Source organism: Carcharhinus amblyrhynchos, chromosome 19 (genome assembly GCF_965287045.1).
Source record: "Carcharhinus amblyrhynchos chromosome 19, sCarAmb.v2.hapA, whole genome shotgun sequence".
In the NCBI taxonomy this organism is placed as follows: Eukaryota; Metazoa; Chordata; class Chondrichthyes; order Carcharhiniformes; family Carcharhinidae; genus Carcharhinus; species Carcharhinus amblyrhynchos.
The window spans coordinates 1,688,403-1,711,338 of record NC_137342.1 but is presented as its reverse complement, the minus strand read 5'-3'; the positions used below and the strand labels follow the sequence as shown (position 1 = coordinate 1,711,338).

Genomic DNA, 22,936 nt, shown 5'->3' with positions numbered 1-22,936 from the left:
GGTTACCAGAATAGGGCCTGGATAGGACTGTGGTTAGTATAGACTTGATGGAGCAAATGATCCCCTTCTGTACTGTAGGAATTCTATGATTCTGTTCAGCTTCTCCGTATAACTCAATCCATCAAGTCCCGGTAGCATCCTAGTAAATCTTTTCTGCACTCTTTCTAGTTTAATAATATCCTTTCTATAAAAGGTGACCAGAACTGTACACAGTATTCCAAGTGTGGCCTTACCAATGTCTTGTACAACTTCAACAAGACGTCCCAACTCCTGTATTCAATGTTCTGACCGATGAAACCAAGCATGCTGAATGCCTTCTTCACCACTCTGTCCACCTGTGACTCCACTTTCAAGGAGCTATGAACCTGTACCCCTAGATCTCTTTGTTCTGTAACTCTCCCCAGTGCCCTACCATTAACTGAGTAAGTCCTGCCCTGGTTCAATCTACCAAAATGCATCACCTCACATTTACCTAAATTAAACTCCATCTGCCATTTGTCAGCCCCCTGGCCCAATTGATCAAGATCCCATCAGAATCCTAGATAAGCTTCTCCTCTGATCACTATGCCACCAATCTTGGTGTCATCTGCAAACCATGCCTCCTGTATTCTCATCCAAAACATTAATATAAATAACAAATAACAGTGGACCCACCACTGGTCGCAGGCCTCCAGTTTGAAAAGCAACCCTCTACAACCGTCCTCTATCATCTGTCATCAAGCCAATTTTGTATCCAGTTGGCTACCTCACCCTGGATCCTGTGAGATTTAACCTTATGTAACAACCCCCACGTGGTACCTTGTCAAAGGCTGTAGTCCATGTAAACAACATCAGCTGCACTGCCCTCATCTACCTTCTTGGTCACCCCTTCAAAAAAGTCATTCAAATTTGTGGGATATGATTTTCCACTCACAAAGCCACACTGACTGTCCCTAATCAGTCCTTGTGTGTCTCCAAATGCCTGTAGAACCTGTCTCTCAGAATACCTTCTAACAACTTACTTACTACAGATGTGAGGCTCACTGGCCTGTAGTTCCCTGCAGTCCTCCTTAAACAAAGATGTGGAGTTGCTGGCGTTGGACAGTAAATACTGTCACTATACCAGGTTAAAGTCCAATAGATACGATAGTAAGTTTTATGGGGTGTCTGGACAAGTACATGAACAGGATGGGAATAGAGGGATATGGCCCCCGGAAGGGTAGGGGGTTTCAGTTCAACCGGGCAGCATGGTCGGTGCATTGGAGGGCCGAAGGGCCTGTTCCTGTGCTGGAATTCTCTTTGTTCTTTGCTCTTTGTACCCTCCCATTGGTGGATGGATGGATCAGCCTCCTTCTCCCATTGGTGGATGGGTGGATAGCCCCCCTTCTCCCATTGTTGGAAGGATGGATCGACCCCTCCACCCCGCCATGTTCTGTCAATATTTGGGTTTATTTTCGGGTGTTCAGTGAAGGTTCTGCCTCAATTTTATACCAAGATTCAAAATGCAGTGGAGTGAGTTTCCATCCTCAGCACCTGGAAGGGACTTCCATCTTGTACAGGAATTTAAGCAGAAAATGCTGGAAATATTCAGCAGTTCGGGCAGCATCTGTGGAGAAAGAAACAGAGTGACCGGGCAGAGCACTGTTATCTTCCCCTTGGTAAGTGTGCTGGTGGGGGGACATTGAATGAGTCTGGAGGGTGGTGAGTGTGGACCCTACCCTGCTCCCACCTCCACCATAATCCTTCCCAGCCCACCCCCGACTGAGGCTCTTTAGTTGCCAGTTAAAGGCCATGTAAGGAACTTAGCTCCCCACTAATGGTATTTTTAAAATTGTCTTTAACAGAATAGACAAGATGAGAACATGACAAGAAAATCATAGCATCATAAGAACTAGGAACAGGAGTGTGTTATTCAGCCCCTTGAACCTGCTCTGCTGTTTAATACGGTCATGGCTCATCTCATCTTGGCCCCAATTCCACTTTCCTGCCCGTTCACCATCGCCCTTCAAACCCTTACTAATTAGAAATCTGTTTATCTCCTCAGATACTCACTGCCCCGGCATCCAGCACACCCTGGGGTAGTGAATTCCACAGACTGATGACCCTTTGGCAGAAGTAATTATTTCCTTAAATCTGTTTTAAATCTTCTACCCCTTATTCTAAAACTATGATCTCTTGTTCCACAAGAGGAAACATTCTCTCCATCTCTACTTTCTTAATTATCATCTTGTACACCTCAATTAGACCTCATTTCATTCTTCTAAACACCAGGGAATATTGGCCTAAACTGCCCAATCTCTCTTAGTAAATCAAACTCCTCATCTCAGGAATCATCTACTGAACCTCCGTTCAACTGCCCCCAATGCTTCTAAACCCCTACTCAAATAAAGGGACCAAAATTGTACACAACATTCTAAGAAACCTTGGCGTGTTTTCTTGCAGACCTTGAGGGAGGAGCCTCCACTCAAAGGGTGTCGGTACCTGATCGAGGGACAAGACTAGTAGACAAGACAGGTAGTAGACTAGATGAGATTGAGGTACATAAGGAGGAGGTGTTAGCAATTCTTGAGAGTGTGAAAATAGATAAGTCCCCTGGGCCGGATGGGATTTACCCTAGGATTCTTTGGGAGTCTAGGGAGGAGATTGCAGAGCCTTTGGCTTTGATCTTCATGTCGTCATTGGCCACAGGTATAGTGCCGGAAGACTGGAGGATAGCAAATGTTGTCCCCTTGTTCAAGAAGGGGAGTAGAGACCATCCTGGTAATTATAGACCGGTGAGCCTTACTTCTGTTGTGGGCAAAGTTTTGGAAAGAATTATAAGGGATAGGATTTATAATCATCTAGAGAGAAATAAATTGATTAGGGATAGTCAACACTGTTTTGTGAAGGGTAGGTCGTGCCTCACAAACCTTACCGAGTTTTTTGAAAAGGTGACCAAAGAGGTGGATAAGGGTAAGGCAGTTGACGTGGTGTATATGGATTTTAGCAAAGCGTTTGATAAGGTTCCCCATGGTAGGCTATTGCAGAAAATGCAGATGCATGGGATTGAGGGTGATTTAGCAGTTTGGATCAGGAATTGGCTCGCTGATAGAAGACAGAGGGTGGTGGTCGATGGAAAATATTCAACCTGGAGTTCAGTTACAAGTGGTGTACCTCAGGGATCTGTTTTGGGGCCACTGCTGTTTGTCATTTTTATAAATGACCTGGATGAGGGTGTAGAAGGATGGATTAGTAAATTTGCTGACGACACCAAAGTCGGAAGAGTTGTAGACAGTGAGGACGGATGTTACAGTTTGCAGAGGGACATAGATAAGCTGCAGAGCTGGACTGAGAGGTGGCAGATGGAGTTTAATACGGAAAAGTGTGAGGTGATTCACTTTGGTAAGAATAACAGGAGTACAGAATATAGGGCTACTGGAAGGACTCTTAGTAGTGTCGATGAGCAGAGAGATCTCGGGGTACACGTGCATAGCTCCCTGAAAGTTGGCACCCAGGTTGATAAGGTTGTTAAGAAGGCGTACGGTGTGTTAGCTTTTATTGGTAGAGGGATTGAGTTTCGGAGCCGTGAGGTCATGTTACAACTGTACAAAACTCTGGTGTGGCCGCACTTGGAGTATTGCGTACAGTTCTGGTCGCCGCATTATAAGAAAGATGTGGAGGCGTTGGAAAGGGTGCAGAGGAGGTTTACCAGGATGTTGCCTGGTATGGTGGGAAGGTCTTATGAGGAAAGGCTGAGGGACTTGAGGTTATTTTCATTGGAGAGAAGAAGGTTACGAGGTGACCTGATTGAGGCATACAAGATGATCAAAGGATTGGATAGGGTGGACAGTGAGAGCCTTTTTCCTTGGATGGTGATGGCTAACACGAGGGGGCATAGCTTTAAATTAAGGGGTGGTAATTATAGGACGGATGTCAGAGGTAGGTTCTTTACTCAGAGGGTAGTAAGGGCGTGGAATGCCCTGCCTGCAGCAGTTGTGGACTCGCCAACTTTAAGGGCGTTCAAATGGTCAGTGGATAGGCATATGGATAACATTGGAATAGTTTAGGTTAGAGGGTCATTAGATTGGTTCCAGTGGTCGGCGCAACATCGAGGGTCGAAGGGCCTGTACTGCGCTGGAATGTTCTGTGTTCTATGTTCTAAGACATCAGGAAAAGGGAGGGGGTGCCTGCTGAGTGCCATTGCCTGTGCCCATCCTGCCAACTGCCCACAGTCCTCCCCCGCAATCCCAATCCTGTGACCACCTTTCTGCCAAGACTGATTTGCGCCTGGATCCCTCTGTGACCTGTGACCTCAGATTGGTGTCATACCGCCAGTCACCACCACCTCTGATTGGCTGCCAGTTCTCAGTGGGCCAGTGGACAAGATCTCCATCACCTCCACAGGAATCGCCCTCCCCGAAGGTGTGTCCTGTTACCAGATGGAAGATCACTGCCTGAAATGTGATCTCTCCCTCTCTCCGCAGATTCTGTCCGGGTATTTCCAGCATTTTCTGCTTTTATTTCAGATTTCCAGCATTCGCAGTATTTCACCATTGCCACAGGGATCCGGTCAGATTCCCGTCTCGTTCAGTTGAATGGAAGGGATCGAGAATGGATCCACTGGGTTTGATGAGTCTCTGTGGTGGTTACGATGACGTTTGATCTGACACAGGTTGTGTTGTAATCCTGACGTTCCTGTATTGTGTCCAATCAGATCGAACTAATGCAGCAGGAGCTGACTGACCTCAAACCTCTGTTAATGGAGCAAGATCGAGAAACGGAGGAGCTGCTGAGGGTCATCGCCAACGAGACGCTGGAGGTTGAAATTGTCAAGAGGGTTGTGGAAGCAGACGAGGCAACGGCAAATAAAGCTGCTCAGGAGGCACGGTCAATTAAGGTAAATGGGATCAGATTCAGCAGGGACATGCGGTCGATACCAGAGCTTATCCCATCAGCTGGCAGCACTGGGACAGCTCAGTCCAGGCCACCCCAACTGCCCTTGGCAATGATGAGACTACAATGCACCAGCACTTCACTCTAACATTACAACAATAACTACAAACCTTCGCTAAATATAAACATCTAATAAAATATTATAAATGTCTTGGATTCTGGTAAAGATATTTTCAGATTCCTACATTCCTTGAGCAGGTGTAGAAGTGTGGTTATGATGACGGATTCGATGGTGAGTTTTTCTGGTCTCAGACTGGGAAACAGACAGAGAAGCGTTACACAGCAGGTTAATACACAAGATAAGATCACATGGGGTTTGGGGTAATTTATTAGCTTGGATAGAAGACTGGCTAACTGACAGAATAAGTCTCACAACACCAGGTTAAAGTCTAACAGGTTTATTTGGTAGCACAAGCCACAAGCTTTCAGAGCACTGCCCCTTCATCAGGTGAGTGGGATTTCAGTTCACAAACAGGGCATATACAGACACAAACTCAATTTACAAAATAATGGTTGGAATGCGAGTCTTTACAGGTAATCAAGTCTTAAAGATACAGACAATGTGAGTGGAGAGAGGGTTAAGCACAGGTTAAAGAGATGTGTATTGTCTCCAGACAGGACAGTTAGTGAGATTTTGCAAGCCCAGGCAAGTCATGGGGGTTACAAATAGTGTGACATGAACCCAAGATCCCGGTTGAGGCCGTCCTCATGTGTGGAACTTGGCTATCAGTCTCTGCTCAGCGACTCTGCGCTGTCGTGTGTCGTGAAGGCCGCCTTGGAGAACACTTACCCGAAGATCAGAGGCTGAATGCCCGTGACTGCTGAAGTGTTCGCCAACAAGAAGGGAACAGTCTTGCCTGATGATTGTCAAGCGATCTTCATTCATCCATTGTCGTAGCGTCTGCATGGTCTCCCCAATGTACCATGCCTTGGGACATCCTTTCCTGCAGCGTATCAGGTAGACAACGTTGGCCGAGTTACAAGAGTATTTACCGTGTACCTGGTGGATGGTATTCTCATGTGTGATGAGGTTGCGCAATGATCCTGCCTGAGAGAGGCTCCACCCTTTGGGGTGATCACTCACTCTCCATTCCCATTAGTCCCTCAAGCCAGTGACCCCCTTCTGCTGTCTTAATCACTACTTGTCTGGGATGTTGGTGTTTTTAAGGGATTCCACCAGAATGCCTGGAGTTTGAGTTCAGACGGAAGATTTAAACAATGAAATAGTACTTGTTTGCAATATACGCTGCCAAAGAATTAATGATGGACAATAAACACTGGCCTTTTAGTGAGATCTCCATTAACAAACAAAAAGATAAAAGCAAAATACTGCGGATGCTGGAATCTGAAACAGAAACAGAAAATGCTGAAAAATCTCAGCAGGCCTGACAGTCTCTGTGGGGAGAGAATAGAGCCAATGTTTTTGAGTCTAGATTTCCCTTGGTCAGAGCTCTTTCTCGATGACATTGATTTATTGTTCATATTAGTCCCTCCACGATAAATCTGTACAGTGATATTTTGGTCCCCTTATTTGCGAAAGGATATATTGGCCTTGGAGGGAGTGCAGAGGAGGTTCACTAGGCTGATACCGGAAATGAGGGGGTTAGTTTATGAGGAGAGATTAAATAGACTGGGTCTGTACTCGTTGGAGTTTAGAAGGATGAGGGGGGATCTTATAGAGACGTATAAGATAATGAAGGGGATGGATAGGGTAGAGGTAGAGAGATTCTTCCCGCTCAGAAAGGACAGCAGGACTAGAGGGCACAGCCTCAAGATGGGGGGGGGGGGGGGGGGGGGGGGGGCAGTTTAGATCAGAGTTGAGGAGGAGCTTCTTCACTCAAAGGGTGGTGAATCTCTGGAATTCTCTGCCCGTTGAAGTGGTGGAGGCTGCCTTGCTGAATATATTTAAGTCACGGGTAGGTAGGTTTCTGATAGACAAGGGAATTAAGGGGAGAAAGCAGGAAAGTGGAACTGATCCACTTCAGATCAGCCATGATCTTATTGAATGGCGGGGCAGGCTCGAAGGGCTAGATGGCCTACTCCTGCTCCTATTTCTTATGTTCTTATGATATAATTAAAAACCTGATAAGACCAATATTCCTTATTGTTAACAGTGTTTTACCAATCAGAACTCAGCTGAATAAATGAGTAAATTGTAATGAAGGCTGTGTTTGGAATATTTCTCCTGAAATAATATAATAAACGAAGGCCACAAACAGCCACGATCACAGCAGGTTTTATTGAAGTCAATCTTAAACTCTGGAAAGTGGTGTTCATAGCTGAGATCCCTTGTGAATTATTCCCAACACCACACTCTGAAAATCGTTGTAAACCTTTACATTTACTCGAATTGAGCAGTGTAAGGGGCTGAGAGACATCAGCAAAGGCCGTTTTGTGAGATCTCCACCAAGTACCACAGTCTTCCCCAGTCTCCACAGCTAAAACTTCCAGCATCATCAGCTCCACGCCAGAAATCGGAGCTGATTACCATACGGAAACAGGATTCGTTCCAGTGGGATTTACAATGTGGCTCAGTAACGGGGAACAACGACTGACCCTGCTGCAGGGAAGAGAAGCCATTGAGGCTCCCCAGGGGTAAGGGAGTGTGCCTGTTGGGCAGTGTCAGCCCAGCCATGCCAGCCTGGCACTTTGACATTGCCCAAGGAGCACAGTGCACCAGGTATTGGGCAGTGCCAAATGGGTGGGCCCAGAGCGGTCGGGCCTATTGGGTGCAGGACTTATTTTGCAGGTGGTCAGTGGGGGTGGGAAGTGGGGTCCCGCTGCCACTCTGCATTTGGGATCGCAGCCAGAGGGAGGGAGGATGGCACTCGGGGCTGGCTGTCCAGGTATGGGGGGGGTTGGGGAGGGGGGTTTGGGCTGCCAGGGGGTCACCAGGGGTGGAGGGGAGGAGTGGGCCCTGCAAGACAAGAATCCTGGCCAAGATCCTGTTCACACTGGCCTCTGGAGTTCTCAGGATTTCACTCACTTGAACACAGATTGGATATTGTTTATTCCCGTGTTGTCCACTTAAATCCCAGAGAATAGGAATCTCTGCTGGAATGTCGTTACATTGAGCCTCTGCTTTATTAACTGAAGCTCCGCACAGAGTGACCGGGGAAAGGTTTACACTTTGTTTCTAATCCCCTTTAATCATGATGATCTATTTCACAAGCGGGTGAGTAAGTGGCGCTCTGGTGGAAAGAAGCTGTCGCTGCTTCAAGGCAAAAGATTCCTTTAGACTTTATCAAAATCAACAACAACGTTTTTATTCCTGTCGCAATGCAAGTGGGCATCTTGATGTAATTGTATTTGATTTGAACATAATTCCTCTTACAGCCAGAGTGTTATTGTGTGATTGTTCTGTAGGTTGAGTGTGAACAGAAGCTAAGTGTAGCCATGCCAGCGCTGAACGATGCAATTGCAGCTCTCGACACACTGAAGGCCAGTGACATTGCTCTGGTGAAGACCATGCAGAATCCTCCGGCTGGTGTCCGGCTGACACTCACTGCCATCTGCATCTTGAAGGTACCACAAAAAAAATCAAAGTCTAATGTTAACTGGAAAAGGAAAAGACTGAGCACTTTCACCACGTGCAAGTTAGAACATAGAAAAACTGCAGCACCAACAGGCCCTTCAGTCCACAAGTTGCACTGATATCCCCTTTGCTGGCCAGCTCCATCGTTGGCCAGCCTGGGACCCCTGCAGTGCTGCCCCTCCAGCACCACTACGCCCAATCACAGCCCCCACAACAATTCCCGGGCCAGCCCTGACTTCCTCCCGTCCCAATGTATAGCCCATCCCCTCTACCTACTAGGCTTACCGATATCCCTCAATCCTATTAACTCCCATGTACTCATCCAGAATTATCTTAAAAGACCCCAGTGAGTTCGCCTCCACCACCACCGACGGCAGCCAATTCCACTCACTCACCACCCTCTGAGTGAAAAACTTACTCCTGACATCTCCTCTGTACCTGCTCCCCAACACCCTAAACCTGTGTCCTCTCGTAGCGACCATTTCAGCCCTGGGAAATAGCCTCCGAGAATCCACCCTATCTATTCCTCTCAACATTTTATAAACCTCTATCAGGTCCCCTCTCAACCTTCATCTCTCCAGGGAGAAGAGTCCCAGCTCCCTCAACCTATCCTCATAAGGCATGCCTCCCAATCCAGGCAACATCCTTGTAAATCTCCTCTGCACCCTCTCAATAGCTTCCACATCCTTCCTGTAGTGAGGTGACCAGAACTACACACAGTACTCCAAGTGGGGTCTGACAAGGGTCTTATAAAGTTGCAGCATTACCTCCTGATTCCTAAGCTCAATCCCTCGATTAATGAAGGCCAGTACACCATACACCTTCTTGACCACATCCTCCACCTGCGAGGCCGATTTAAGAGTCCTATGGACCCGGACCCCAAGATCCTTCTGCTCCTCAACACTGCTAAGACTCCTATCCTTGATATTGTACTCCTGCATCCCATTGGTCCTGCCAAAATGGACCACTACACATTTACCCAGGTTGAAGTCCATCTGCCACTTCTCCGCCCAGTCTTGCATCCTATCTATGTCCTGCTGAAACTTCTGATGTCCCTCCAGACTATCCATAACACCGACAATCCAATTATCTTTGCTCTGCTCCCATTGAGAGATGTTCTGTTCATGCTGAAGAACTCTTTACCTTTCTATCCCCAGGATGAGAGTGACTGGCCTTGACATCAGTTTGACAGAGTGTGACTGAGCTAAACCTTTGGGGTGGCACGGTAGCACAGTGGTTAGCACTGCTGCTTCACAGCTCCAGGGTCCTGGGTTCGATTCCCGGCTCGGGTCACTGTCTGTGTGGAGTTTGCACATTCTCCTCGTGTCTGCATGGGTTTCCTCCGGGTGCTCCGGTTTCCTCCCACAGTCCAAAGATGTGTGGGTTAGGTTGATTGGCCGTGCTAAATTGCCCCTTAGTGTCCTGAGATGTGTGGGTTAGAGGGATTAGTGGGTATAATATGTAGGGATATGGGGGTAGGGCCTGGGTGGGATTGTGTTTGGTGCAGACTCGATGGGCCGAAGGGCCTCTTTCTGCACTGTAGGGTTCGATGATTCCCAGATGTTTTCTGGTTATTTCACAAACTCTCCAGTCTGACGTGGATATCCAAACCCCTGCTCCACAAGACCTAATAGTGTGAAAGGAAATCCAATTTCCACTCCCCCCCCACTGCATTTAATAATGGGAACACGACCTTGATGGGTTTTGCCTACTCGGCATTCCTGAGGATGCTGAAGGGAAATGGCGGGAATGCCATGGAAAGTTAGATTTTCTCCAAGGAAAGCCGAGTATGATCTTTCGTGCAGCAAAAGAAGCCTGGGCACGTTGACGGAAATGTTGTGTGTTTGGGTTTTGCTCCCCCAGGGCAGAGTAAATGGAAGAAATAATCAGTCTGAAGGTGCATGGAGGGTGAGCAATGAGGCAGACAGAACATCACACAGACATAATTCCTATCCAATCATTATCATCAGCGTTGAAAATCCTTTGTTTGGCTTTACTGTTCTGGACGCTGAGCAGAATCACATTGAGTAGATTAAACAGGATAAAATGTGGCACACCCCAATACAAATGAAATTTATACAAATGTGCATCCTAATTCCAATGCCTGCGACATAGAACATAGAACACTACAGCACAAACAGACCCTTCGGCCCACGAGTTGCGCCGATCACATCAACACCTACCAATCCATAGACCTATCTATAACCCCCAATCCCATTAAATCCCATATACTCATCCAGAAGTCTTTTAAAAGACCCCAGCGAGTTCGCCTCCACCACCACCAACGGCAGCCGATTCCACTCACTCACCACCCTCTGAGTGAAAAACTTACCCCTGACGTGCTGTATTAATCTCCGTACACAGAAATATACCAACATTCTACAGGCAGAAGTTACTTTTTAAAGCTTGTTTCTTGAGTCTGGCTTCTCATGTAGAGACTGAATCAAGGATCCTGATCTCTGCCCATCTCTTAGTGTCTATCGCCTTTCCCCACAATATTGGGGCAATTCTCCCAAAAATGCTGAATTGGTGGGAAAACTGTTCCAGATCCCAACTGTTCTGTCAGTTCAGCTTCTCACCCAAATCTCTGCACTCTGTGCAGAGGTCCCAGTCGGGAATCTCATTAAAAACCAGTGGGGTGTATTTGTGCCGGATAGTTCTGGAGCTCTGCGCATGCGCAGTGCTTCTGATCAGTCAGTCTCCCCTTTGCTGGCCCGCTCCATCATTGGCCAGCCTGGAACCCCTGCAGTGCTGCCCCTCCAGCACCCCTACAGCCCAGGTGGAGCCCCCACAACAATTCCCGGGCCAGCCCTGACTTCCCCCGGCCCCCTCCCGTCCCAGTGTATAGTTCATCCCCTCCCTCTCCCTCCTCAGCAGTGGTGATCCCCCCATCCCCTTCACCTTGGCAGGGCCCCCCCCTCACCCAAGCAGACCGCCCTCCCCCACTGACCCAACCACCCCCCACCCCCCCCCAGCCCCGGCTGACTGCTCCCCCCCACCTGGATGCAGGATCCCCCTCAGCAGACGACCCACACCCCAGACCGTCCCGATCACTGGCCTCCCTTCAACTCAGACCAATCACAATGCAGAGTGGCAGTGGGACCCCCCCCCCACCCCCCCATCCTTACCAATCACCCCTAGGCTCCGCCCACCATAGGCCCACCCCCGGCACTGATGCCCAGTAGGTAATGCCAAGGTGGCCCCTGGGCATGGGCACTCTGCCTCTTGGGATTTTCCACAGGCTGGAAGTGCCAGGCTGCCCATGCCTAAGGGGCACCACTCCCCCATCCCCCAACCCTCTGGAGGGCCCTGATTGCCCCCACTTCATTCCAGTGGGGTCTCACGCTCGTTCCCCAAATGTTAGTCCTCAAGTTAAGGTGTTAAATTGGGGGAAGGTTAATTACAACAATATTAGGCAGGAACTGAAGAATGGAGATTGGGGGCAGATGTTTGAGGGCAAATCAACATCTGGCATGTGGGAGGCTTTCAAGTGTAAGTTGATAGGGATTCAGGACCAGCAAAGTCCTGTAAGGATGAAGGATAAGTTTGGCAAGTTTTGGAACCTTGGATAACGAGAGATATTGTGAGCCGAGTCAAAGAGAAAAAGGAAACATTTGTCAAAGCTAGGAGGCTGGGAACACACGAAGCGTGGAATACAAGGAAAGTAGAAAGAAACTTAAGCAAGGAGTAAGAAGAGCTAAAAGGGGTCATGAAAAAGGACTGGCCAGTAGGATTACGGAAAATCCCAGGGCTTTTTACACATTTATAAAGAGCAAGAGGGTGGCCAGAGAGAGGGTTGGCCCACTCAAGGACAAGGGAGGGAATTTATGTGTGGAACCAGAGGAAATGGGTGAGGTATTAAATGAGTACTATGCATCAGTATTCACTAAGAGAAGGATTTGGTGGATGATGAGTCTGGGAAAGGATGTGCAGATAGTTTGGGTTATGTTGAGATCAAAAAGGAAGAGTTATTGGGGTTCTTGAGAAACATCAAGGTAGACAGGTCCCCAGGGCCTGATGGGATATACCCCAGAATACTGAGAGAGGCAAGGGAGGAAATTGCTGGGGCTTTGAGAGAAATCTTTGTATCCTCACTGGCTACAGGGGAGGTCCCAGAGGATTGGAGAATAGCCAATGTTGTCCCTTTGTTTAAGAAGAGTAGCAAGAATAATCCAGGTAATTACAGGCCGGTGAGCCTTACGTCAGCGGTAGGGAAATTATTGGAGAGGATTCTTCGAGACAGGATTTATTCCCACTTGGAAATAAGTGGACATATTAGTGAGAGGCAACATGGTTTTGTGAAGAGGAGGTTGTGTCTCACTAACTTGTTCGATTTTTTTGAGGAAGTGATGAAGATGATTGATGAGGGTAGGGCAGTGGGTGTTGTCTACATGGACTTCAGTAAGGCCTTTGACAAGGTCCCTCATGGCAGACTGGTGCAGGAGGTGAAGTCGCATGGGATCAGAGGTGAGTTGACAAGGTAGATACAAAACTGGCTCGGTCAAAGAAGACAGAGGGTAGCAATGGAAGGGTGTGTTTCTGAATGGAGGGCTGTGACAAGTGGTGTTCCTCGGGGATCAGTGCTGGGACCTTTGCTGTTTGTAATATATATAAATGATTTGGAGGAAAATGTAACTGATTTGATTAGTAAGTTTGCAGATGACACAAAGGTTGGTGGATTTGTAGATAGCGATGAGGACCATCAGAGGATACAGCAGAATATAGATCAGTTGGAGACTTGGGCGGAGAGCTGGCAGATGGAGTTTAATCCAGACAAATGTGAGGTAATGCATTTTGGAAGGTTTAATACAGATAGAAAATGTACAGTAAATGGCAGAACACCTTAAGAGTATTGATAGGCAGAGGGATCTGGGTGTGCAGGTACACAGGTCACTGAAAGTGGCAATGCAGGTGGAGAAGGTAGTCAAGAAGGCACACGGCATGCTTGCCTTCATCGGCCAGGGCATTGAGTTTAAAAATTGACAAGTCATGTTGCAGCTTTATAGAACCTTAGTGAGGCCGCACTTGGAATATAGTGTTCAATTCTGGTCGCCACACTACCAGAAGGATCTGGAGGCTTTGGAGAGGGTACAGAAAAGATTTACCAGGATGGTATGGGGGGCATTAGTAATTAGGAGAGGTTGGAGAAACTTGGTTTGTTCTCACTGGAGCGATGGAGGTTGAGGGGAAACCTGATAGAAGTCTACAAGATTATGAGAGGCATGGACAGAGTGGATAGTCAGAAGCTTTTTCCCAGGGTGGAAGAGTCAGTTACTAGGGGGGCACAGGTTTAAGGTGCGAGGGGCAAGGTTTAAAGGAGATGTACGAGGCAGATTTTTTACACAAGTGTGGTGGGTGCCTGGAACTCACTGCGGGGGAGGGAGTGGAAGTGGATACAATAGTGAGTTTTAAGGGGCCTCTTGACAAGTACATGAATAGGATGTGAATAGAGGGATACAGTCCCTGGAAGGGTAGGGGGTTTTAGTTCAGGTTTGTAGCATGGTCAGTGCAGGCTTGGAGGGCTGAAGGGCCTGTTCCTGTGCTGTAATTTTCTTTGTTATTTGAGTGGAGCTATTCTGAACCCTGCCAGAATGAAGTGCTCCTGGTGGGGTGGGGGGTGGGAGAATCTATCGGGACTGGCAAGTTCCCGATAAAGACATGCAAAACATATTCAAACTACATTTAAAAAAGATTCAAATGACTTACCTGTCTTCCTGCCGCATGGTCTGGGCTCTGACTATTCCCCAGCACATGCGCCAATCCCGGAGAAAGGCCAGTTCTCCCAGCCAGACCTGCCATACAAGTTGTGGGTTACAATGGGAGAATCGGGCCCATTGTGTGTGTCAGCATTCAAAGAACAAAGAAAATTACAGCAGAGGAACAGGCCCTGGGGCCCTCCACTGACCATGCTGCCCAATCAAAAAAAAACTTTCCCTTACTCGGTCTGTATCCCTCTTCTCTCCCGGTTCGTGGACCCACCCAGATGCCTCTCGCTAATGTTGCTACTGTGCCTATTATCATTCAACTCATTGCCCTTCAGATTGTCAGGAATAATTAGTAAGTCCAGTCATTTCCCGCTGATTTTCTCTATCCTCAGTGTTTGTGAAAGGAAACCTTTCAGGGCTATTAGACTGTACGAGGCCTCACTTAAACAAGGGGCTAATTGAAAGTGGACGGTGTGTGTCAGGGTATAATCCCCCACTCTGCCGCAACTTGGTCACGGTGTGATTTGAGACTCATGGTCAGGTTTGGGTATTTAAACACATGCCCTTCCCTGGTTAACTTTTCTCTCTTTCCTTCAGGGAATTAAACCTGAGAAAAAAGTTGACCCAAATGGGAAAGCTACGGATGATTACTGGCTGCCTGCAAAGAAGATGCTGAGTGATATGAAGTTCCTGGAATCCCTGAAGGTGAGTGCGCTGGGAGCAGGGCGCTTCCGGAGATCCACAGATTGTACATGATCTTCAGCTTATTGAGCTGACTGTGCCCACTGAGTGCTCAGATTTTACCATTGGACGTCCAGACAGAGTGTGGAGCAGCTCAGCCCCACACTCAGACTGGGATTACCGAGATACTGACCATGGAGAGAGATGCTGGAGTTAGTGGGTGGCAGAGTGGTTAGCACTGCTGCCTTACAGTGCCAGGGACCCAGGTTCAATTCCCGGCTTGGGTCACTGTCTGTGCGGAGTCTGCGCATTCTCCCTGTATCTGCATGGGTTTCCTCCCACAATCTGAAAGACGTGCTGGTAAGATGCATTGGCCACACTAAATTCTCCCTCAGTGTACCTGAATAGAATGTAGAAAAACTACAGCACAAACAGGCCCTTCGGCCCACAAGTTGCGCTGAACATATCCCTACCTACTAAGCTTACTAAGCTTACCCTCTATCTTACTAAATCCCACGTACTCATCCAGAAGTCTCTTAAAAGACTCCAGCGAGTTTGCCTCCACCACCACCGACGGCAGCCGATTCCACTCACTCACCACCCTCTGAGTGAAAAACTTACCCCTAACATCTCCTCTGTACCTGCTCCCCAGAGTGTGGCGATGAGGGGATTTTCCCAGTAACTTCTCTGCGGTGTTAATGTAAGCCTGCTTGTGACACAAATAAATAAACTTTTCATGCGAGAAAAGTGCATTTTAGCAGCTTTTCAGGAGAAGTTTACATTGAAAGTGTGTCGCTTGTGTCCTTGTATATCACAGTTTGGAGAGATTTCTCCGCTGACGTAGTTTGTATGTTGCCGTGGGAACTTTGTGCCAGAGTGATTCCAGAGCTGGTTAACACCAGGAAACATAGCGATCGATTGTGATTGGAAGTATAAAATCCAATCTGTTAGTGAGTTCCTGGAGGAGAATGGGACATGATGCTGGGGTCGGACTGGGGTAAACACAGTAAGAAGTCTCACAACACCAGGTTAAAGTCCAACTGGTTTATTTATTGATCAAATAAATTGGTTGGACTTTAACCTGGTGTTGTGAGACTTCTTACGGAGAATGGGACACCCAGGGAGCCCAAGACAAGGCCTGATTGGATCACCTCGTAACCATGTGGTTGTTCACTCTCATAAATCTTGTATTTCACTGTAAACAAATATATTTGGTGTAAAGCTCCGTCACGTGTCTGGGAACCAAACACCAACACTGCAAACGTCAAACATCATGGAACGCATGGCAGGCCAGCAGCTGATTGGTCCGGCTGGGCGTTGTATTTAAATGTCAGTCCAACAAACTCCTATCGCCCTGTCCAGCCGCCCCCGCCCCCCCACCTTCACCACACCCTTCAGGATGCCTGGAACCCAGAGGGAGAACATAGAACATTCCAGCGCAGTACAGGCCCTTCGGCCCTCGATGTTGCGCTGACCAGTGGAACCAATCTAATGACCCTCTAACCTAAACTATTCCAATGTTATCCATATGCCAATCCACTGACCATTTGAACGCCCTTAAAGTTGGCGAGTCCACAACTGCTGCAGGCAGGGCATTCCACGCCCTTACTACCCTCTGAGTAAAGAACCTACCTCTGACATCCGTCCTATAATTACCACCCCTTAATTTAAAGCTATGTCCCCTCGTGTTAGCCATCACCATCCGAGGAAAAAGGTTCTCACTGTCCACCCTATCCAATCCTTTGATCATCTTGTACACCTCAATTAGGTCACCTCGTAACCTTCTTCTCTCCAATGAAAATAACCTCAAGTCCCTCAGCCTTTCCTCATAAGACCTTCCCACCATACCAGGCAACATCCTGGTAAACCTCCTCTGCACCCTTTCCAACGCCTCCACATCTTTCTTATAATGCGGCAACCAGAACTGTACGCAATACTCCAAGTGCGGCCGCACCAGAGTTTGTACAGTTGTAACATGACCTCACGGCTCCGAAATTCAATCCCTCTACCAATAAAAGCTAACACACCGTACGCCTTCTTAACAACCTAATCAACCTGGGTGCCAACTTTCAGGGAGCTATGCACATGTACCCCGAGATCTCTCTGCTCATCCACACTACAAAGAGTCCTTCCATTAGCCCTATATTCTGTACAGAAGGAGGCAGCATTGGCTGTCAGCGCTGGGGCTGTTATTCGGGGAGGCCGGGGCCCTCTGGTTCCCTTCACCCCAGGGGAGGTTCACTGTGCTGAACCCACGGTGCTGGAGTTTAACACAGAAACATATTCACAGGACACGACGATGACAGCTAAGATCTGACTCCAGTCAGTCGTGAGCTCTTTGGGCCCATTTGTAAATGTGGGACCCGCTGCGACGGCTCGACCTCCCTTCAGAAGTCACAAGATGGTTGGCAGGGCTGGAGGAGGCACCTCCTGATGGTCCGACTTACTCCATTTGGAGCCTTCTGGCTGTGAGGGTATCAGGCGTACCCCTCCCACATCTCCTCCACGGTGCTCATGTTGTCCCTCAGCATCCCCCTGGACTTCCTGCTCCTCCTCACCTTCATCTTCTGAGGAGGGCTCCTCCCCTCAGTTTACCCTTTGGCACAGCCTTACCTCTCTGCACAGGCAGATTGTGAAGAGCGTGGCAAACTGTGATCCAGTTGGAAACTCTCTCCGACGTATATTAGAGAGAGCCACCTGAGGGCTCCAGGCATCGGAGTCAGTGGTCCAGGGATCTGCTCCATGATGGAGAGTGGCAGCATGAGCCAGCGGCAGGAAAAGCATCCCGTGTGCTGGGCAGGGATTTTATACCCACAGGTTTCTGACTTTTTGGCTCGCATTAGATTCACTGCTCCCACACATCAACAAGGAATGGGAGAATTCCATCCCTGATCTTTCCAAAGAGTTTTCTGCACTTCTCTCTGATGCTAATGAAGGAGGAACCAGCTCTGATTTGATCTGATTTATTATTGTCACTTGTATTACTATGAAAAGTATTGTTTCTTGCGCGCTATACAGACAAAGCATACCGTTTATATATAAAGTTAAAGTTTACTAGTCATAATTAAGGCTTACATTAACACTACAATGAAGTTACTATTAATAAGGGGGAAGGAAAGGAGAGGGTGCAGAATGTAGTGTTACAGTCACAGCGAGGGTGTAGAGAAAGATCAACCTAATGCGAGGTAGGTCCATTCAAAAGTCTGATGGCAGCAGGGAAGAAGCTGTTCTTGACTCTGATGGTACATGACCTCAGACTTTTGTATCTTTTTCTGATGGAAGAAGGTGGAAGAGAGAATGTCCGGGTTGCATGTGGTCCTTGATTATCCTGGCTGCTTTTCCCCGAGGCAGCAGGAAGTGTAGACAGAGTCAATGGATGGGAGGCTGGTTTGTGTGATGGATTGGGCTATCTTCAAGATTCTGTAGTTCCTTGCGGTCTTGGGCAGAGCAGGAACCCAGACCAAGCTGTGATACAACCGGAAAGAATGCTTTCTATGGGGCATCTGTAAAAGTTGGTGAGAGTCATAGCGGACATGACAAATTTCCTTAGTCTTCTGAGAAAGTAGAGGCATTGGTGGGTTTTCTTAACTACAGTGTCAGCATGGGGGGGACCAGGACAGGTTGTTGGTGATCTGGACACCTAAAAACTTGAAGCTCTGGAACATTTCCATTTCAGACAGGGTCACTGCAGAGGATAGGGAGCAGCTAATTAATCAAACATTCCAGGATATAAGTCACGTTCAGGAGGAGAGCCTATATTGGAGCAACTCAATCTTATTCAAAATAATGCTGCTCTCAGAGTCTGAATTAATGATGAATTGAGGCTGAGCTTTTCTGTGGAGGTGGGAGGAGGAGGAGGACATAAACCTGCTCCTACTTGGAACCTGGTTGAGGATATATTTCGTTTCGGGGCCGTGTAGTCAACAGAGAATGTTCCCTCTTTCTGAATCATTGAAAGCAGGCTGCAGAGTTGGCTGAGCCCTGTGTGACACCCCGGTTTGAGCTGCTGCTTCTCTTTGTGACTGTCAGTATTGTATCGTACCCTCCACAGGATTTCGATAAAGACAATATTCCTGCCAAAGTGATTGCCCATATTCGAAGAGATTTTATTGGCAATCCTGAGTTCCAGCCGTCCGTTATTAAGTACGTTTCCTCAGCCTGTGAAGGTCTCTGCAGTTGGGTCCGAGCTATTGAAGTCTATGATAAAGTTGCAAAGGTAAAGCCAGGTTAAAGTTAATTCATTCCTTATATTGTGTTCCAACAGTCAGCAAAATAAAAGAGAAATGTAACATTAGCACAAGGTCACAGTTAACGTATCAGTGTGTGCAAATAGGCTTATTATAAATCATTATAAATGTTGTGTTTACCTTGTCATTCATGTCTACGTCGCTACTTCATTCATCTCTGTACACAGTTTAGAGAGAACTGTCTGTGTGGAGTTTGCACATTCTCCCCATGTCTCTGTGGGTTTCCTCCAGGTGCTCCGGTTTCCTCCCACAGTCCAAAGATGTACAGGTTGGGTGGATTGGCCGTGATAAATTGTCCCTTGATGTGGATGGGGTGAAGGCAGAATGTGGAGGGGGTAGTGGAGTGTGTGAGGTGGGGGTTGAGGGATAGCAGCATGGGTTGGAGGATGGGAGTGAGGAGTTGGGGGGGTGGGAGTGAGGAGTGTTGGGCGGTGGCAGAATGTGGGGCTTGGGAGTGAGGAGTGCGTGGGATGAGGGCTTGAGGGATGGCAGGATGGGATGGAGGGTGGGAGTGAGGAGTGTGGGGGGGGATGGGAGTGAGGAGTGTGGGGGGGGATGGGAGTGAGGAGTGTGGGGGGGCAGGAGGGGGTGGGAGTGAGGAGTGTGGGGGGGGCAGGAGGGGGTGGGAGTGAGGAGTGTGGGGGGGGGAATGGGAGTGAGGAGTGTGGGGGGGGCAGGAGGGGGTGGGAGTGAGGAGTGTGGGGGGGTGGGAGTGAGGAGTGTGGGGGGGGCAGGAGGGGGTGGGAGTGAGGAGTGTGGGGGGGTGGGAGTGAGGAGTGTGGGGGGGTGGGAGTGAGGAGTGTGGGGGGGGCAGGAGGGGGTGGGAGTGAGGAGTGTGGGGGGGGCAGGAGGGGGTGGGAGTGAGGAGTGTGGGGGGGGCAGGAGGGGGTGGGAGTGTGATAAGGTTCTCTGCTCTCTGGTCTGAGTGTGCCTTGCCTCTTTGCAGATTGTTGCCCCCAAACGGAGGAGGCTGGAGGAAGCAGAGGCAGAGCTGATGATCCAGATGGAAAAGTTGGATAAGAAGCGAACGGAGCTGACGGAAATCCGAACAAAACTGGAGCTTCTCCAGAACCAACTCACACAAAAACTCAGCACAAAGAGACAGCTGGAGGAGAGCATCACCCTGACTGAGTGAGAGCCCCTACCACAGAACGTCACACACTGTGTGTGGGGGGGGTGGTTTATCAGTCACAGTGTGTGGGCTGGGTGGTTATCACACAGTGTGTGGGGGAGGGTACATCACACTGTGAGGGGATAGTTTCTCACACTCTGTGTTAGGAGGTTCATCACACACTGTGTGAGGGGGTTCATCATACACATTTTTGGGGGTTGGTTTCTCACACACTGTGTGGGGGGGGTTATCTCACACTGTGTGAAAGTGTTTATCACACACTGTGTGTGGGGGGGGTGTTTATCACACACTTTGTGAGGGATTTATCACTCATTGTGTGTGAGGGGGGAGTTTTTCACACACTGTGTGAGGGGGAGAAGTTCTGATGGCCTCACTGGTAGAACCAAAGGCCTTTGAGGTCAGAGGCAAGGGTGAGGGTGATAGGCAGTGCCAGCCTAGCACCCTGGCAGTGTTCACCAGGGGACAGGATATGTGGGGCAGGGCTAAGCTAGGGCAGGCCGATTGGATAGGGAGGGGGGCCCACTGCAGCTCTGCAAGTGATTAGTGGGAGAGGGAGGCCGTGGGGCCTTGCTGCTCCCAGTCTGTGAGCAATCGATGGTGGAGTGAGAGCAGTGTGGGGAAGGAGGGTCGGGGAGGGAGGGAGACCCCACTGCCATTCTGCATTCGATCAGTAGGGGTAAGATGGGAGGGGCGGGGGTGATATTTCAGGACTGTGTGGAGCTCGTGATTAGCTGATGACCCCCGCCATAGTTGGGGGGGGGGGGTACAGTGGCTGGGTAGGAAATGGCAGCAGAGGCCCACAGCCACAGGGCACTGCACGTGCACAATAGCACCCTCTGCTGCTACAGCAGGCTTCCTGGTGATTTAAGCCCCATCCCTTCCCCTACATCGTTTAGCCTATTTTTCCCTGCACCGAATGCATAAAATTCTGGATTAAACTCACCCAAAAAAATGGGTGAGAAACTCTCCTGTTTTCCCGCCCAAGCTGGACCCCTCCATCTACATGTTCCTCTCGTATCTACTCTCCCTGTTGCATCCTCAAAGAGAACAAGCAAATATGTCACACATGATTTACTTTTATCAAACCATGTTGAGTAAGTTTGATTATATTCAGCTTTGCCAAATTTCCTCTTTGATTATTGACTTAAGCATCTTGCTAATAACAATAAACTAACTGGCCTATAGTTCCCTGCCTTCTGTCTATCTCCCTTTCTGAACATTGGCTGTTTTCCAATATTCCACTACACTCCTAGAATTTAGCAAGCTATGAAAAATTTCAATCAATGGGTTCACTGCAGCTATTTCCGTTAAAATCCTAGCATGCAGTTCATTGGATCCTGGTGACTTGTCCGTCTTTAGTCCCTTTGGCCATTAGATTGGTTCCACTGGTCGGTGTAACATCGAGGGCCGAAGGGCCTGTACTGTGCTGTAATGTTCTATGTTCTATTGTAAGTTCTACCATGTTATTTGAAATCAGCTGATCTGATATCTTTGGAATATTTGCAATGTCTTCCAAGGTGAAGACAGATGCTAAAGATTTATTTAGCACATGCGCCATTTCTTTGTTTGCTGTTCTCAATTCACCTGTCTCCTTCAGTCGACATCCCAGCTCAGTCACCTGCTTCTTATTTCTGTATCTATAGAAACTCTTACTGTCTGTTTCAATGCTGTGTATGGGATTGGGGAGTTCTCAGAAACAGAGTCCAGTGAATACACATAATTCAGAATGGGCTGGGTCAGCACCTTACTGTCTCTCTCTCTCTCGGGTCATTTTGGGGTGTTGCCTCTTTCACCCTGCTCACCCTCACAAAGCCCTGTCTGTTATCAGGTTGAAGCTGCAACGCGCTGAGAAGCTCATTAATGGGCTCGGAGGTGAGAAGGAACGTTGGGAAAATATTTCGGAACATCTGGAAGCTACGTACCAGAACATTATTGGGGATGTATTATTAAGTGCCAGTGTGGTGGCCTACCTCGGTCCGTTCACTCCTGAATTCCGGCAGGTGAGGCACGCTGAAATGATTTTTAATTTCATCAGCAATGTTTCAAATAATTCAATGTGTGACTCGTAAAGGATAGAATGAATAATATTTATTTCTATTTACTATTGTATTTGTGGAACATCATTCATGCATTAATAGCCTTAGTATCAAACCAGTCCAATAAAACCCACCCAATCCAACCCAACCCGACCGAATGGAACCCCACCCGGTCCAATCCCACCCGATCCTTCCAGAAGCAGAATTGAAGCATCTTTCTGAGCATTTGTCCCATTCTGCCTTTTCCTTTCTGACCAAAGTAGGTGTTAGGATCCATAGTTTGCCATCCATAATACTGGGACTGTTGTGAGGAAAATGTCACTCAGTACCTGTTATGTATTTAAGTACAACAAAGAACAACACAGCACAGGAAACAGGACCTTTGGCCCAACAAGCCCGTGCTGCCCATTTTAACACTCAGTGAGTGCCTCATTCCAATCCTCCTTCTACCTACGACTTTTGCCTACGCCCCTTGGACTCCACAATAAAGGGGTGTAAATTTAGAGAATTATATGTGTGCCAGATTAAGGGAGGTCTAATTTACGGACAATTTGTTAACACCAATCAGCCTAAAAGCACATTTTTGGGGTGCGGGAGGAAACCAGAGCACCCGGAGAAAACCCATGCAAGCACGGGGAGAACATACAAACTCCCACAGACACTGAGCTGTCGTGTTGCCTGTCAGTTGG

The 22,936-nt window shown here is 48.2% G+C and overlaps 1 protein-coding gene across 1 annotated transcript in view; it reads left to right on the top strand.

Moving 5' to 3' along the window:
• LOC145355578 (dynein axonemal heavy chain 3-like) overlaps positions 1 to 22,936 on the top strand; it is a 507,454-nt gene that overhangs the window by 423,364 nt on the left and 61,154 nt on the right. Inside the window, 6 exon segments of the mRNA XM_080207828.1 lie at positions 4,673 to 4,855; positions 8,278 to 8,436; positions 14,749 to 14,856; positions 18,884 to 19,048; positions 20,026 to 20,210; positions 22,040 to 22,211. Coding sequence (XP_080063954.1) covers positions 4,673 to 4,855; positions 8,278 to 8,436; positions 14,749 to 14,856; positions 18,884 to 19,048; positions 20,026 to 20,210; positions 22,040 to 22,211 — 972 coding nt within the window.